The following is a 16194-nucleotide window of genomic DNA, read 5'->3' as shown; positions in this document are numbered from 1 at the left end:
ATTCAATCAGGGAAGGAGATACAAACAGGGGGATAAAAAAGACGAGACATAACAATACAAAATTTAAAAACACACAACAACCATACCATTCGAGAAGGGGGGCAAAAACTCTTTAGCCCCAGGCCTGTCGGAACAGCCAGGTTTTAAGGGCTTTGCGGAAGGCCTGGAGGGTGGTGAGGGTTCGAATCTCCACGGGGAGCTCATTCCAGAGGGTACGAGGATCACCGAGGGTACGAGGATCAAACTCCTGGCTGTGGGCAGAGTTAGCTAGCCGTGCAGAGCCTTTAGGAGGCTTTCAGAGAGCTCCTGGGGGCTGGGGAGGGCAGAAATGACAAAAAAACGGGCCATTTTTGCTCGTTTTTGGCCCCACCACCCTCCTAGGAGCACTCTACAAGCCTCCTAAGGGCTATTCATGTCGTTTAAAAAATGGGCCTGTTTTCGGGAGAATTGCAAGAGTGCAAAACTTTTATTTATTTACTTGCCTCTTCAAAACTTTGATGCATCTTATACTCCAGTGCGTCTTATAATCTGAAAAATACAGTACTTAGTTGGGCCGTGAAATGTCTGCAAGAAAACAGTCCAGCTCAGAGAGCACCAAGGTCCCCACAACTGATAAACTCCAATGCAAGGCACCTTCCTTTTTCGGTCTACGACCGAGGCTATTTGTCAGGAAAAATACAGAGGAAAACCATTCTAAGGGACGAAATCACAGGGATGGAAATAGGATCAAGGGTCTAAATACGTTTTTTTTTAATGAGAACTTACGGAAGCGCATGCCAGGATGCCGAAAAATCCAACTTTCTGCACCAGGTTCTGAATGGCCAGTTTCGCCCGGGAGGCGAAATCCTGCAGGGAAGGAAAAGAACAGGATAAGGACCTAAAACGATGGGGAAATTAAGCAAAACAACCTTGAATGTGGCTGGCATGAAGTAGCCAATTGCACAGGATTACGGTGTCTCATACCTCACCTTCCCAAAGGTAGTCCTCGACTTACAACCATGATTGAACCTTAGTAGTGAACTTAAGACTGTTTTTCACACTTACGACCGTTGCAGTATCCCCATAGTCATGTGATCAAAATTCAGATGCCTGGCAACTGGCTCATACTTATGATGGTTGCTGGGGTCCTGGGGTCCCCCTTTGCGACTTTCTGACAAACGGAGCCAGTGGGGAAGCAAGAATCACTTAACAACCGGGTGACTAATTTAACTTAACAACAGTGAGAATCACTTAAAAGCAGCAGCGAGGAAGGTCATAAAGAGGGGGGGGGGCAAATGCAGTGAACCGTCTTGCTTAGCAACAGAAATTTTGGATCCAATTGTGGTTGTAAATTGAGGACTGAACTGCTCGACAAAATTAATTTATTAAATAATAGATTTACAACTCACTGAAATGGGGGGAAGAAAAGGGCTCAGGAATTCCTGGCAGGCTTTATAACGTACATTTAATACTTCAAAGAATATTATAACAGACCACTACGAGACAAAAATGTAGCTTACATAACGTGAAATAAATCTGTAACCCATCTATTATTAATCGAAGCAGTATGAACAGGAATTCCTACTTAATCCCAAACTGATTATTTTGAATAACATAATAGACCCCGCAAATAGCTTAGAAGAACATAAAAGCAAGATTATTTGAAACACGAAGACCAACAACATAATGGCATAAGAATACAAGAACGGGCTAAAATCCCAAGAAACATTTTTTTCAACATCTGTTGCATCCAGATGTCTCCTTGGTGGTCACCTCAACCTTCTGGCCACCACCACCCCACTTTAGATCTAAGGGACCCCTACCCTTCTAGCCCTCCATCAAGCTGTGAAGACCTACCCCCCCATCCCTAAACAATGGGTTAGGATGGAGGATTTGCTGGGAGGTTGTTTGGTCTGGCATGTGGAGTGAGGCGTATGTTTTAATTATGTTATAGAATAGAATAGAATAACAAAGTTGGAAGGGACCTTGGAGGTCTTCTAGTCCAACCCCCTGCTTAGGCAGGAAACCCTACACCACTTCAGACAAATGATTATCCAACATCTTCTTTAAAACTTCCAGTGTTGGAGAATTCACAACTTCTGGAGGCAACTTCTGTTCCACTGGTTAATTGTTCTCACTGTCAGGAAATTTCCCCTCAGTTCTAAGTTGCTTCTCTCCTGGATTAGTTTCCACCTGATGCTTCTTGTCCTGCCCTCAGGTGCCTTGGAGAATAGCTTGATTCCCTCTTCTTTGGGGCAGCCCCTGAGATATTGGAAGACTGCTATCATGTCTCCCTTAGTCCTTCTTTTCATTAAACTAGACATACCCAATTCCAGCAACTATGAGAGACAAAATGAGAAAACAAATCCAGACAATCACATTGTCTGATTTGGAAAGAATTTTTTTTGCAAATTATGGTGGAAAATAAGTATTTGGTCACTTACAAACAAGCAAGATTTCTGGCTCTCACAGACCTGTAACTTCTTCTTTAAGAGGCTCCTCTGTCCTCCAATCATTACCTGTATTAATGTTTGAACTTGTTAGCAGTATAAAAGACACTTGTCCACAACCTCAAACAGTCACACTCCAAACTCCACTATGGTGAAGACCAAAGAGCTGTCGAAGGACACCAGAAACAAAATTGTAGACCTGCACCAGGCTGGGAAGAATGAATCTGCAATAGGCAAGCAGCTTGGTGTGAAGAAATCAACTGTGGGAGCAATAATTAGAAAATGGAAGACATACAAGACCACTGATAATCTCCCTCGATCTGGGGCTCCATGCAAGATCTTATCCTGTGGGGTCAAAATGATCACAAGAACGGTGAGCAAAAATCCCAGAACCACACGGAGGGACCTAGTGAATGACCTGCAGAGATCTGGGACCAACGTAACAAAGGCTACCATCAGTAACACACTATGCCTCCAGGGACTCAGATCCTGCAGTGCCAGACGTGTCCCCCTACTTAAGCCAGTACATGTCCAGGCCCGTCTGAAGTTTGCTAGAGAACATCTGGATGATCCAGTTCAGTTCAGTTCAGTTCACTTTATTTGTATGCCGCCCTTTTCCCTGGGGGGACTCAGGGCGGCTCACAGTTCAAAAGGGGTGGGGGAAGGACAAACAATTTACAACATAAAAACATTACATCATTTAAGAACTCAACAGTCATACAATTTGAGTAGGGGTTAGAATCTTTAACCCCAGGCCAGCCGGGATAGCCAGATTTTAAGTGCGGCGTGGAAGGTCTGGAGGGTGGTGAGGGTCTGGATCTCCACGGGGAGTTCGTTCCAGAGGGTCGGAGCAGCCACCGAGAAGGCTCTCCTCCAGAAGAGGATTGGGAGAATGTCATATGGTCAGATGAAACCAAAGTAGAACTGTTTGGTAGAAACACAACTCATTGTGTTTGGAGGAGAGAGAATGCTGAGTTGCATCCAAAGAACACCATACCTATTGTGAAGATAGGGGCTGGCAACATCATGCTTTGGGGCTGTTTCTCTGCAAACGGACCAGGATGACTGATCTGTGTACAGGAAAGAATGAATGGGGCCATGCATCGTGAGATTTTGAGTGCAAACCTCCTTCCATCAGCAAGGGCATTGAAGATGAAACGTGGCTGGGTCTTTCAGCAGGACAATGATCCCAAACACAACGCCCGGGCAATGAAGGAGTGGCTTCGTAAGAAGCATTTCAAGGTCCTGGAGTGGCCTAGCCAGTCTCCACATCTCAACCCCGTAGAAAATCTTTGGAGGGAGTTGAAAGTCCGTGTTGCCCAGCGACAGCCCCAAAACATCACTGCTCTAGAGGAGATCTGCATGGAGGAATGGGCCAACATACCAGCAACAGTGTGTGCCAACCTTGTGAAGACTTACAGAAAACATTTGACCTCTGTCATTGCCAACAAAGGATATATAACAAAGTATTGAGATGAACTTTTGATATTGACCAAATACTTATTTTCCACCATAATTTGCAAAAAAATTCTTTCCAAATCAGACAATGTGATTGTCTGGATTTGTTTTCTCATTTTGTCTCTCATAGTTGAGGTCTATCTATGATATCAGTTACAGGCCTCTCTCATCTTTTTAAGTGGGAGAACTTGCACAATTGGTGGCTGACTAAATACTTTTTTGCCCCACTATATACAAATCGGACCAATTAAAATTTTGAGGAAAGATAACTGCAATAATGAAACTCTGCAATTTAAATCTTATATATGTATAAAATTAATTGATGTATACTCCATTTAAATTAAAGACATTCTTAGGGTTCATTCTTTCATCAGTCATCTCTTAAAAATGTACTGTTCTGAGAAGAATTGGTCATTGCTTCTGGGAAATCCCCCCTTATATACATTAACTTTGTTTCAGTGTTTTAAAAACAATAATTTGATTTCATTTTAAATTGTTTTAAAATGATTCTTTAAAACTATTGTCTGTTGCTGGCTTATAATTTTTAAATTTTCTTGAGCAGTTGCTAAATGAAGGGAGAATTAAAAATACAATACATTAATGATAATTAAAAAATGTTTTTTATGCAGTAGCTTCTCTACAATAAATATATACGGACCTGAATCTAATTAAACTGATTATACAGTGATGAAATCTAAAGTTAGTTTTAAATTTTTACTGTGGTAATTTAAAGCTCCTTAAAGCAATTATTTTAAAACTCTGCTTATTCATTAAAATAATTTATCTTTCAGATGTTTTTAATGTAATATTTTTTCCTCTTGTTGGTTGACCAGCTTTATTGCTTGGGTGGGAAAAAGAGGAAAGTTCTTAATTTGCAATTCACAATTAATTCTGCAGAATCATTTCCAATAGTGGAAAAGAGGCTAATTTTATATGCAAGCAAATAATTGAAGGACAACTGTTTATTTTAGAAAGAAAGAAAGAAAGGAAGGAAGGAAGGAAGGAAGCAAGAAAAAAAGAAAAAGAAAGAAAGAAAGAAAGAAAGAGAGAGAGAGAAAGACGGAGCGAGGGAGGAAAGGGTTTTTTTTATAATTGTTGCATATCTGGTTTAACATTTATTGCTAATGGATAGATAACATCACACAATGTAAAAATACTGAATCTCTTAACAATTAGGAATAAGAAATATAATATTTATGCAGACTGAACTTAAATTGTGTAATATTCATTCTCAGAGGATTGGTATTCAATTTAAAGTTTCTACAAAAACTAATGAGCCTTCCAGAAAAAAAAATTCATACAGTGTATGAAATCATTTTTATTTGGGATTCATTGGTAAATATTTGATTCTACCAATATTCGGTTATTTAAGGCTGTCTCATCAATCCTAGGAAACAGATATATGTTGAGTGTAAACTGACGGTAAAAATAGAATTTCATGATAACTTCAACTATTTTTTTAAAAAAAAATAAAAAGCTTTATATCTTTATAGTTCTCAATAGGAATAGTGTGCAATTGCTATATTTAAATCTACTCATTTCTAAGATGCAGTTGTAAACAGATTTTAAAAACAGATCTTCAAAATTCTGAACTGCTACCAGTTATGTTCCCAAATTCAAAAGCCACACTCTTCAAAACAAAAACAAGACTAAAAGGATTTTCACCCCAGATTCAATTTCTTTGATCCAAGGAAATTTTATTTATTCCTCCCTCAAACAGGGGAAATTAATAATAAACCATAATACTGACAGTTTAGGACAAAGCTATACTTATACACTCTGCCAGCATTCTGGCTAGTTTTGCATTTGAGATGTTTTAGCACAAAGCTCTCACATGTCGGAAAAAATAAGGAACGTTTATACCTGATCTGGAGCGATTTAGACAAACATTTGTCACCTAAAGATATCTGGATTATGGGTTATGCCTTTAAGCCTCCGGCAAACTTTGAATCTTTATTTTCAATGCTACTGTATTTAATCAATTTAGATTAAATTACTAATGGTTTCCAGACGGTGTAACCCATTATCCCAACTTTGCTCTCCAAAGGATGCCAGTTAAAAATAACAACAAACTCATTAGAAAAATGCAGTCAATAGCAGATCTAACCTGCCTCCAAATAAAATGTTTTGCTTTAAATTAAATATCGACATTCAGAAATAGAAGAAGGCGATTTGAGGCCTGCTAAGGAAAAACATTTTGACGCAGAAATTTACCTATGCTAGAGTTAACTGCACATCTATCATTTCCCAAATTAATGATGGTTGAAACTGGATTAACAATTGCAGGACATTTCCCCCCCCACACCTATTTAAAATTTATAATCAGAGTTTGGATTTAACATCAGATGTGATGTTTCTAAATTGGAACTTCTTGATGAGAAAAGAAAGGAAGAAAGAAGATAATAGAGAGGAGGAAAAAAGAAGACAGAGGAGGAAAGAAAGAGAGAGAAAATAGGCAAATTTTTCATGCAGGCAAATAATTGATGGACAACTGATTTAAGAAAGAGAGAAAGAAAGAAAGAAAGAAAGAAAGAAAGAAAGAAAGAAAGAAAGAAAGAAAGAGTAAGTAAAAAAGAAAGTAAGAAAGTAAGAAAGAATGGAAATTTGCTGACTGATGAATGGATTTGGGTTACCTGAAAAGGAGTCCTATTTTTAAAAGTAGAAGAAGAAAAGAGAAGTGAAGAAGAAAATATTTCTTACGGTCTTTCATAAGAAATTTCCCCATAATGTCCCTATTACAATGCTAGATTTGACCATTAATGTTTTCAGTTCCTATTTTGCCAAAACTGTTTCATAAGGGGTGTGGGTTATTGTGATATTTATAATTTAATTGTAAATGAAAGGCATTCTTGGTCCGATGGTAAAAAAAAATAAAAAAAAATCCAAGTGTACTGAATTTTAAAACACAAATAATTGGATGCAATTTGCAAGCCTGTCTGAACCTCTTTCTTTTACCCCATTTAACCATTCTTGTGTGAAAAAATGGAAAATTGTAATAAAAGAGGTCTACTTGTCTTTAAAGGAAAATGAGGATGTGAGGAAAGAAAAATAGAAAGTATTGCAAATTTAGGTTTATCTCATTTTAAGAAAAAAAATACTCGGTATATTATTCAATATTCTCTCAGAATAAATTAAGACTCGTGGAAATTTATTAAAATGAATTAAAAAACATGGGCACATAGCTTTTCATTTTGGAAATGCTGACATGCCAAATTTAATTAAACAATCAAAATTTTGAAAATGCAACTTTCAGAAATATATATTTTTCAATAAATACATTATTCATACTTTATTTGTCTTTGTTACTTTTATTATTATTTAAACAATATCTTAAAAAGAATTACCATATAAAGTTTTTGAGCTAATTTCTAGCAGTGATTTACTGCATTGTAAGAGCTGTTAATGTCAAAAAAAGGTTCTTTTTTATATCCCACCTTAACTGTCTGAAAGAAAGAACTGCAAGTGTGATTAAAAACAAGAATGCAAAGAGATAACATCCGCAAAGCAGGTAGTATCTGGTAAATAAATAGTTATGAATAAACAATTTTAATATCTTGTTTCAAGATTTTTTTTAAAGTTTCAAGTTCACTTTTCTGACTACTTTAAAAAAAAAAACTAACCGCTGTCTAATTCTGATTTTATCTTCTTTGAAATTAGCAGTTAAAAAAAACAAAACAAGATAACTCTTCTGCACCTTTTTTTTTTTTTTTAAAGGCACAATTTCAGTTCTCAGATGCCACCGGACAATTTTTAGAACTTTTAAAATCTCATTCCAAGAAACAAGAGATTAAATAATATATATAATATAATACATGTACATGAATATTTCAAAATTACTTACGAGCAAAAAATAACTTTCCCCCAATTAAAGATTTTCTTCTCCTGTCTTCTTGGTTATCATGAATCATTTTCTTTATTGTAAGAATATTTTATTTTTGCTCAAGACTATTCCTATTAAAAGCATGACTCTTGTGGGATTTAGAAAGGACTTCCTGCTTCTAATGCTATACCAACCGGGAATTTTTAAATGATTAGTTATTACTTCACTGGATTAATCATCAGATTTTTAAAAAAAAACAGTGCTGGGAATAGTAGTGAAAACTAAAAAGTTTATTGAAATAATAGGCAATTCGCAAAGCTCACCCTTTACAATCCATAAAAGCGATACAGTTCACACATTTTACAATCCATAAAAAGTGATATTCCCTAATTAGTGTAATGGTTTAATAAAAGGACAAAATTCAAATGAAAACTGCTCCCTACTAAAATTTTAAAAAGAGGTAAGCTCGTTATATTTTAAATTAGATCTTTCAATGTAGTTTCTAAAAAAAATTGATTTTCTATTTGAGGGGAAGGAATTCCAGGAAAGAGATTAGGATGCATTTTGCTGCTGGAAATTTCCTAAGGGAAGATTTTTCTCCAGATGGATATGAAATTTCAAATAAACAAGATGAATTTTGGTGGTGTGAACTTGACTTAAGTCTTGTTGTCCTTGCAATTGTCTTGTTACAGGTATTAAGTCATAATTTATTACCATAGTTGGCTGATGATGGTCAGTGCTATGCTTTGGAATAGACTGGAAACAGCTTTTAAATTATATAAAAAGGAATATATAGATTTTCTTAATAAATTGAACAGACCCCACTCTACAGTATGTACAGTGGGGCAAAAAAGTATTTAGTCAGCCACCATTTTCTAATTATTGCTCCCACAGTTGATTTCTTCACACCAAGCTGCTTGCCTATTGCAGATTCAGTCTGGTGCAGGTCTACAATTTTGTTTCTGGTGTCCTTCGACAGCTCTTTTGGTCTTCACCATAGTGGAGTTTGGAGTGTGATAGTTTGAGGTTGTGGACAGGTGTCTTTTATACAGCTAACAAGTTCAAACAGGTGCCATTAATACAGGTAATGAGTGGAGGACAGAGGAGCCTCTTAAAGAAGAAGTTACAGGTCTGTGAGAGCCAGAAATCTTGCTTGTTTGTAAGTGACCAAATACTTATTTTCCACCATAATTTGCAAATAAATTCCTTCCAAATCAGACAATGTGATTGTCTGGATTTGTTTTCTCATTTTGTCTCTCATAGCTGAGGCCCGCATGGCCCTCCGAGCTCCATTTTCACTGGCAGAGGCAACGCAGGGAGGTCCCTCGCTGTTTCAAGGGTGGCCCCATGGGCCAGATCTAAACATCCCCTGTGCCAGATCTGTCCCCCGGTCCTTGAGTTTGACACCCGTAGTATAGCATCTCCTGCTTGAACAGGGGGTTGGACTAGAGGACCTCCGAGGTCCCTTCCAACTCTGTTATTTTGTATGCTGTATAACTGAGCCACTATAGCATATATCAGACCAAAAAGACCTGGGTTTCTCCAAGTTTATGCCTCAGTGTAGCCTTCTCAGTCCTGACGTAAAGAGTTTCCATAGGTTTGGGTGACTTCACAAATTTGACAAATATATACGCACCGGAACTCAAATACAATTCAAAGTAAGATTTATATGACTAGGTGAGGTTCACAGGCATCTCAACTTATATAAGAAAAATATCAGCGAGGAGGGAAGACATGAACGAAGAACATGAATAAACGAAGGAAGGGAATGTTGAGGATTTTGGAAAGACATTTTTACTTTAAACAAAGTTAGATTAATTGTTTTGGACGTAACTAGGGAAAGGTCTAACTACTCGACAGAAACAGGAATGCCCAATTCATTGGAAAAAAATACAGTGTAAAAAATGTTATCCCCGTATCTAACTCTTCTACTTCCACATGCTATTGTTGACCTCTCTGCGGGTACGCGAGCCATCGCCCCAGGTCAGTTCCACCACGCATGCACCCGCACCTCCTATTGGCCAGCTGATTTTCGGGCCTCTACTGTGCATGCACGGGGTGGGATGCATACGGGAGATGAATGCACATGTGCAAGGGGGGAGCATTTTTGGTCAGGAGGCTTCAGGGATGCCCTCGTGCCCAAAAAGAAGGTGTGAGGGGGGTCACACGCACATGTGCAGAGGGGCGGGGCGCACACAGGGGGTGTTGTAGACGCATTGCATTGTGGGTGTGGGCACACACGTGCTGTCGCGCACACGTGTGCGGTTTTGGCACACAACAACAAAAAGGTTAGCTAGCGTTGTCCTAAAGCTTAGGGGGGGGAAAATGAATTTTCCGTTTTTGCTGCCCTTTCTTTGTAATAACACCTACATGTGGAACAACTCTGCTAAGGAGTGTTTGTGCTGCAGGTTTTCTGCTAAATTTTCCAACCCGTTTTGCCACAACCCATTTTTCTCCTTCCATTCACGCTTCTTGGGACCCCATTTTTTTATTCAATTGGGTAGAAATGAAGTGTTTTTTAAAGTACAATACAATAGCAGAGTTGGAAGGGATCTTGGAGGTCTTCTAGTCCAACCCCCTGCCTAGGCAGGAAATCCTATACCATTCCAGACAAATGGCTATCCAGCATCTTCTTAAAGATTTCCAGTGTTGGGGCATTCACAACTTCTGGAGGCAAATCATTCCACTGATTAATTGTTCTCACTGTCAGGAAATTTCTCCTCAGTTCTAAGTTGCTTCTCTCCTTGATTAGTTTCCACCCATTGCTTCTTGTTCTACCCTCAGGTGCCTTGGAGAATAGCTTGACTCCCTCTTCTTTGTGGCAGCTCCTGAGATATTGGGAAGACTGCTATCATGTCTCCCCTAGTCCTTCTTTCTATTAAACTAGACATACCCAGTTCCTGCAACTGTTCTTCATATGTTTTAGTCTCCAGTCCCCTAATCATCTTTCTTGCTCTTCTCTGCACTCTTTCTAGAGTCTCCACATCTTTTCTACATCGTGGAAATAAAAGCTGGATGCCGTATTCCAAGTGTGGCCTTACCAAGGATTATAAAGTGGCATTAACCCTTCACGTGATCTTGATTCTATCCCTCTGTTTATGCAGCCTAGAATTGTGTTGGCTTTTTTGGCAGCTGCTGCACACGGCTGGCTCCTATTTAAATGGTTGTCCACTAGGACTCCAAGATCCCTCTCACAGTTACCACTATTGGGCAAGGTACCACCTATACTGTACCTGTGCATTTCGTTTGAACTTTTTTTTCAAAAAATTTGAGAACCAACTACCAACATTATCACTCTTCCCAAATATGTAATATGGTGATTTTTTACCTTCTACAGAATCTATGCATTTCCTCAAACTCCTTTTGCTACAAAGAAAAAGCAATTGCAAAGGAAAATCAAATATAGACTGATACAAATAATCGTCGACTTACAACTGTTCGTTTAGTGACTGTCCGAAGTTACAAGTGCCCTGAAAAATGTGATTTATGACTTAACCTCCGTTGCAGTATCCCAATGATCACATGATCAAAATTCAGACAATTTGGCAATGGACTCATATTTATGACGGTTGCAGTGTCCTGGAGTCACATGATCCCCTTTTGCAACCTTCCGACAAACTAAGCCAATGAGGAAAGCCAGATTCACTTAACAACCATGTTTCTAATTTAACAACTGCAGTGATTCACTTAACAACTGTGGCAAGAAAGGTTGTAATATGGGGCGAAAGTCACCTCGCAGCAGTCTTGCGTAGCAACATAAATTCTGGGCTCAGTTGGGGCCATACATAGAAGATTATGTGTATTAAATACATATATTTAAAACTAGCTGTTAACCCAGCGTTGCCTGAATATTTGTTTATCCCAATTCAGCATTAGACATTCACAAATGTCTGGACCAAACGTAATTTCTAATGTTAGATTTCCCCCCTTACCAGAGGGAGCTCATATGGAGTACTATGAAGCCGTAACAATGGTAACTCCACTGTGCTGTACAGTAGAAGTCATTTTACAGCAGTACAGTAGAAGCCATTTGAAGGTACAACAGGCTGTACCTTAACAGAACATACACCCCGAGGGTTTTTAGGGGTATCCCACCCCCACAGTATTTGTTTGCAGAGAGTAAGTCATACCACACACACACACACACACAGCCATTTTTATATACATATAGAAGAAGATTGAAGAAATCTCTTCAAGGGAATTTCAGTAATTATGGAAAAATGGGAATGGCTGGAAATACTTCCTTTTTAGATTAAACCCTAGACTCCTCTTTCTTTTCTTGATTTCTTTTCCCAGCAGTGAGGTCTCTAGGCCAATCTTTACATCTTGATTGTTCCACCTCGAGATTTGTACCCTGGGTTGTTCTGTCAAGCTGGGCATGGCCCCAGCTTGTCTAAAAGACAACATTGCTCCATTGTGACTAATATCCTCTGGTAATCTGCAGCTGCACGATTTATGGTGTGCCAAACGAGAGTGTTTTGTGGCCCACACAGATCCACATCTTCTATGCTTTATTATTATTATTAGATTTTTTTAAAAATACCACCTTTATTATTTGTTATAAATAACCCAAGGCAGCGAACATACCTAATGCTGCTCCCACCTCTTATTTTCCCCATAACAACCAACATGTGAGGTGGGTTGGGCTGAGACAGAGAGAGAGAGATTGATCCAAAGATACCCAGTCAGCTTTTAAGGCTAAGGCGGGACTAGAACTCACTGTCTCCTGGTGATTGGCCCAAAGTCATCCAGTTGACTTTCGTGCCTAAGGCAGGACTAGAACTCACTGCCCTCTAATAATTGGCCCAAAGTCACCCAATTGACTTTTGTGCCTAAACGGGACTAGAACTCACTGTCTCTTGGCAATTGACCCAAAGTCACCAAACTGGCTTTCATACCTAAAGTGGAACTAGAACTCACTGTCTCCTGGTGATCGGCCCAAAGTCACCCAGCTGACTTTCATGCCTAAGGTGGCACTAGAAGTTAGTTACTGTCTTCTGGTTTTAAACTGGCTCTTCCATGGAACTTAGTTCTATAGAGTTACCCCATTGAAAAATGAGTGGTCAATACATTTTACAAATACAGGTAGTCCTCGACTTATGACCACAGTTGAGCCCAACATTTCTGTTGCTAAGTGAGACATTTGTTCACTGAGTTTTGTCTTATTCATCTTCCTTGCCATAGTTGTAAAAGGGGATCACGTGATCTCAGGACACTGCAACCGTCATAAATATATCCCAGTTGCCAAGGGTTTGACTTTTGATCACATGACCATGGGGATGCTGCAAAGGTTGTGTGAAAAATGGTCATAAGTCACTTTTCTCAGTGCCGCTAAATAAACTGTTGTAAGCCGAGGACTACAAATAAAAAAAATAAAAAAGAATAGAATAGAAAAGAACAAAATATAGAATAAAATATAATAGAATAGAATATAAAATGGAATAGAGATTAGAATATAGAATAGAATAGAGAATATAATATAGTAGAATAGAATAGAATAGTAGTAGAATAGAATAGAGATTAGAATATAGTAGAATAGAATATAGAATATAATATAGTAGAATAGAATAGAATAGAATTAGAATATAGTAGAATAGAATTAGAATATAGCAGAATAGAATAGAGATTAGAATATAGTAGAATAGAATAGAGAATATAATATTGAATATAATATAGTAGAATAGAATTAGAATATAGTAGAATAGAATAGAATTAGAATATAGTAGAATAGAATAGAATAGAGATTAGAATATAGTAGAGTAGAATAGAATTAGAATATAGCAGAATAGAATATAGAATAGAATAGAGATTAGAATATAATAGAATAGAATAGAATTAGAATATAGTAGAATAGAATAGCGAATATAATATCGAATATAATATAGTAGAATAGAATAGAATTAGAATATAGTAGAATAGAATAGATTAGAATATAGTAGAATAGAATAGAACAGAGAATATAGTAGAATAAAATAGAATAGAGAATATAGTAGAATAGAACAGAGAATAGAATAGAGTAGAACAGAACAGAGAATAGAATAATATAAGAGAACAGAACAGAAAATAGAATAGAATGGAACAGAACAGAACAGAACATTGCGGGATTCCCTTTTTAGAAATAAAAAAACCCCAAAAGTAAATCCCATTGATTTCAACAGGGTTTACCCTCAGGTCAATGTATGAATGTGATAATCGGTGATAACTTTATGCATTCATTATTTTGGGGCAGAAAAAACTTAGGAAAAGCCCTTGGAGCATCTGATCCACTCAGCTTCCGATCTGCATGAAAAAAAACACATAAATCTGAAACAGCACCAAAGCTGAATGTCTGAAGCCTTCACCTTAGAGAGGAGTAGGGATGATGGTGGTGGTAGAGGGAACCTCCTCAAAGAAATTAACTTTATACCTATTTTTAAAAGGAGCGTCTGTGTCACTCAGCAAGCAGTTTCACTTCCTGCTTTTCAGATCTGCCTAACAAAGGTAACACAATACCTCTAGTTTCAGATAACTTGCCTTTTCTTTCACACTGGGCCAACAGGTGTGTGAGTGTTTTAAAGGGAACATTATGTACTCTGCTGATAGCCGGAGCGGTCTCGAAGGAAGGGGAGGGGAAGAGGAAGAACATAGGGCTTACGCATTCATTACTCAGCACTTCTACCACCAACTGTCTCGCCTGTTAAGTCATCATCCCTCGCAGGTTGGCTGGGAAAAAAAGCCCGTGAAAGAGACAGATGCTCGGCTGACAAGCTGACTCACACGCGGGTGTGCATGCACGCAGTACTCAGCACACAGACTGGGATAACTCACCAGCAGGATTTCAAAAGAAAAGAGTGAAGAACTTGGCGGGGGAAACTTTAAAAAGACGGAGCCAGTGGGGAAAAAATCAAAACCGAGGCGTTTTTAAAATTGTAGAAATAAATTAACACAGCTGCAGACTTCAAGGTTACACAATTCGGAATGGCTAAAAGAGACTAACGTGTTGTTGTTGTGTCCCCCCCACTCACTTAGGCAATTTGTACTTCTGGACTGCACGTTGGGAACGAAATAAGGGAGGAAATGGCTGTGTGAAATCACATAAAAAGAATGTCAACTTCTGTTCTAACTGGCCTCCACGACAGCATGGTGGGAAATTTTATTTATTGCTTTTTCTGATTTAAATATGAGCCAGCCGTGTGCAGCAGCTGCCAAAAAAGCCAACACAGTTCTAGGCTGCATCAACAGAGGGATAGAATCAAGATCACGTCAAGGGTTAATACCACTTTATAAGATCTTGGTAAGGCCACACTTGGAATACTGCATTCAGTTTTGGTCACCACGATGTAGAAAAGATGCGGAGACTCTAGAAAGAGGGCAGAGAAGAGCAACAAAGAGGATTAGGGGACTGGAGGCTAAAACCTATGAAGAACGGTTGCAGGAACTGGGTAGGTCTAGTTTAATGAAAAGGAGGACCAGGGGAGACATGATAGGAGTCTTCCAATATCTCAGGGGTTGCCACAAAGAAGAGGGAGTCAAACTATTTTCCAAAGCACCTGAAGGCAGAACAAGAAGCAATGGGTGGAAACTAATCAAGGAGAGAAGCAACTGAGAACTGAGGAGAAATTTCCTATAAAACCAACACAAACTTGTTTACAAAGTCCACAATTAAGATTTCTTTTTTTTTTTAAATCTCTCTTCAACAAGATTACTAGAAATTTTGTTCCGCTCAACTCCAGCTATAATGCAGGTAGTCCTTGACTAACGACCACAAATGAGCCCCAAACCTATGTTGCTAAATGAGAAATTTGTTAAGGGGAGTTTTGTCCCATTTTATGACATTGCTTGCTCCATATGTTAAGTGAATCACTGCAGTTGTTAAGTGACTGATGTGGTTGTTAAGTGAATCTGGCTTCCCAGACTTTGCTTGTCGCAAGGTCACTAAAGATAACACATGACTCTGGGACACTGCAACCGTCATAAATATGAACCATTTGCCAAGTGTTTGAATTTTGATCACGTGACCAAGGGGAATGCTGATATGGTCATAAGTGGGGAAAATGGTCCTAAGCCACTGTTTTCATTGCCGTTGTAACTTTGAACGGTGCACTAAACAAACTGTTGCAAGTCGAGGACCACCTGTACCATGGAGCAAAATTCACTTAGTGACTGCCTCGATTAGCAATGGAAATTTTGGACTCAATTGTGGTCGTAAGTCTAGATCCACCCCTACAACCACAAGCAAGTTAATTTTTTTTAAAAAAAACTAGCCAACAACCCGCCGTTGTCTGGGTATTTATTTATAGGGGGAAAATATCCAGACCAAAATGTATTTTCTAATGTTGGATTTTCCCCCGTACCAGAGGGAGCCCCCTTGTGGAGTACTGTGAAGCCGTTACCATGGCACCTCCACTGCGCTGCACAGTAGAAGCCATTTTACGGCAGTACGGTAGAAGCCATTTGAAGGCACAACAGGCTGTATCGTAACAGAACACACAACCCGAAGGGTGTTAC

At 38.6% G+C, this 16194-nt stretch overlaps 1 protein-coding gene across 1 annotated transcript in view; it reads right to left on the bottom strand.

Moving 5' to 3' along the window:
- The window catches only part of VMP1 (vacuole membrane protein 1), a 142649-nt gene that overhangs the window by 35935 nt on the left and 90520 nt on the right, over window positions 1-16194 (bottom strand). Inside the window, exon 8 of the mRNA XM_032215869.1 lies at window positions 766-846. Coding sequence (XP_032071760.1) covers window positions 766-846 — 81 coding nt within the window. The remainder of the gene's footprint in view (window positions 1-765; window positions 847-16194) is intronic.

The sequence above is a fragment of the Thamnophis elegans genome, chromosome 4 (genome assembly GCF_009769535.1).
Source record: "Thamnophis elegans isolate rThaEle1 chromosome 4, rThaEle1.pri, whole genome shotgun sequence".
Taxonomy (NCBI): Eukaryota; Metazoa; Chordata; class Lepidosauria; order Squamata; family Colubridae; genus Thamnophis; species Thamnophis elegans.
Note: the sequence above shows the minus strand (reverse complement) of the source record. Positions and strands in the feature narration are given on the sequence as shown.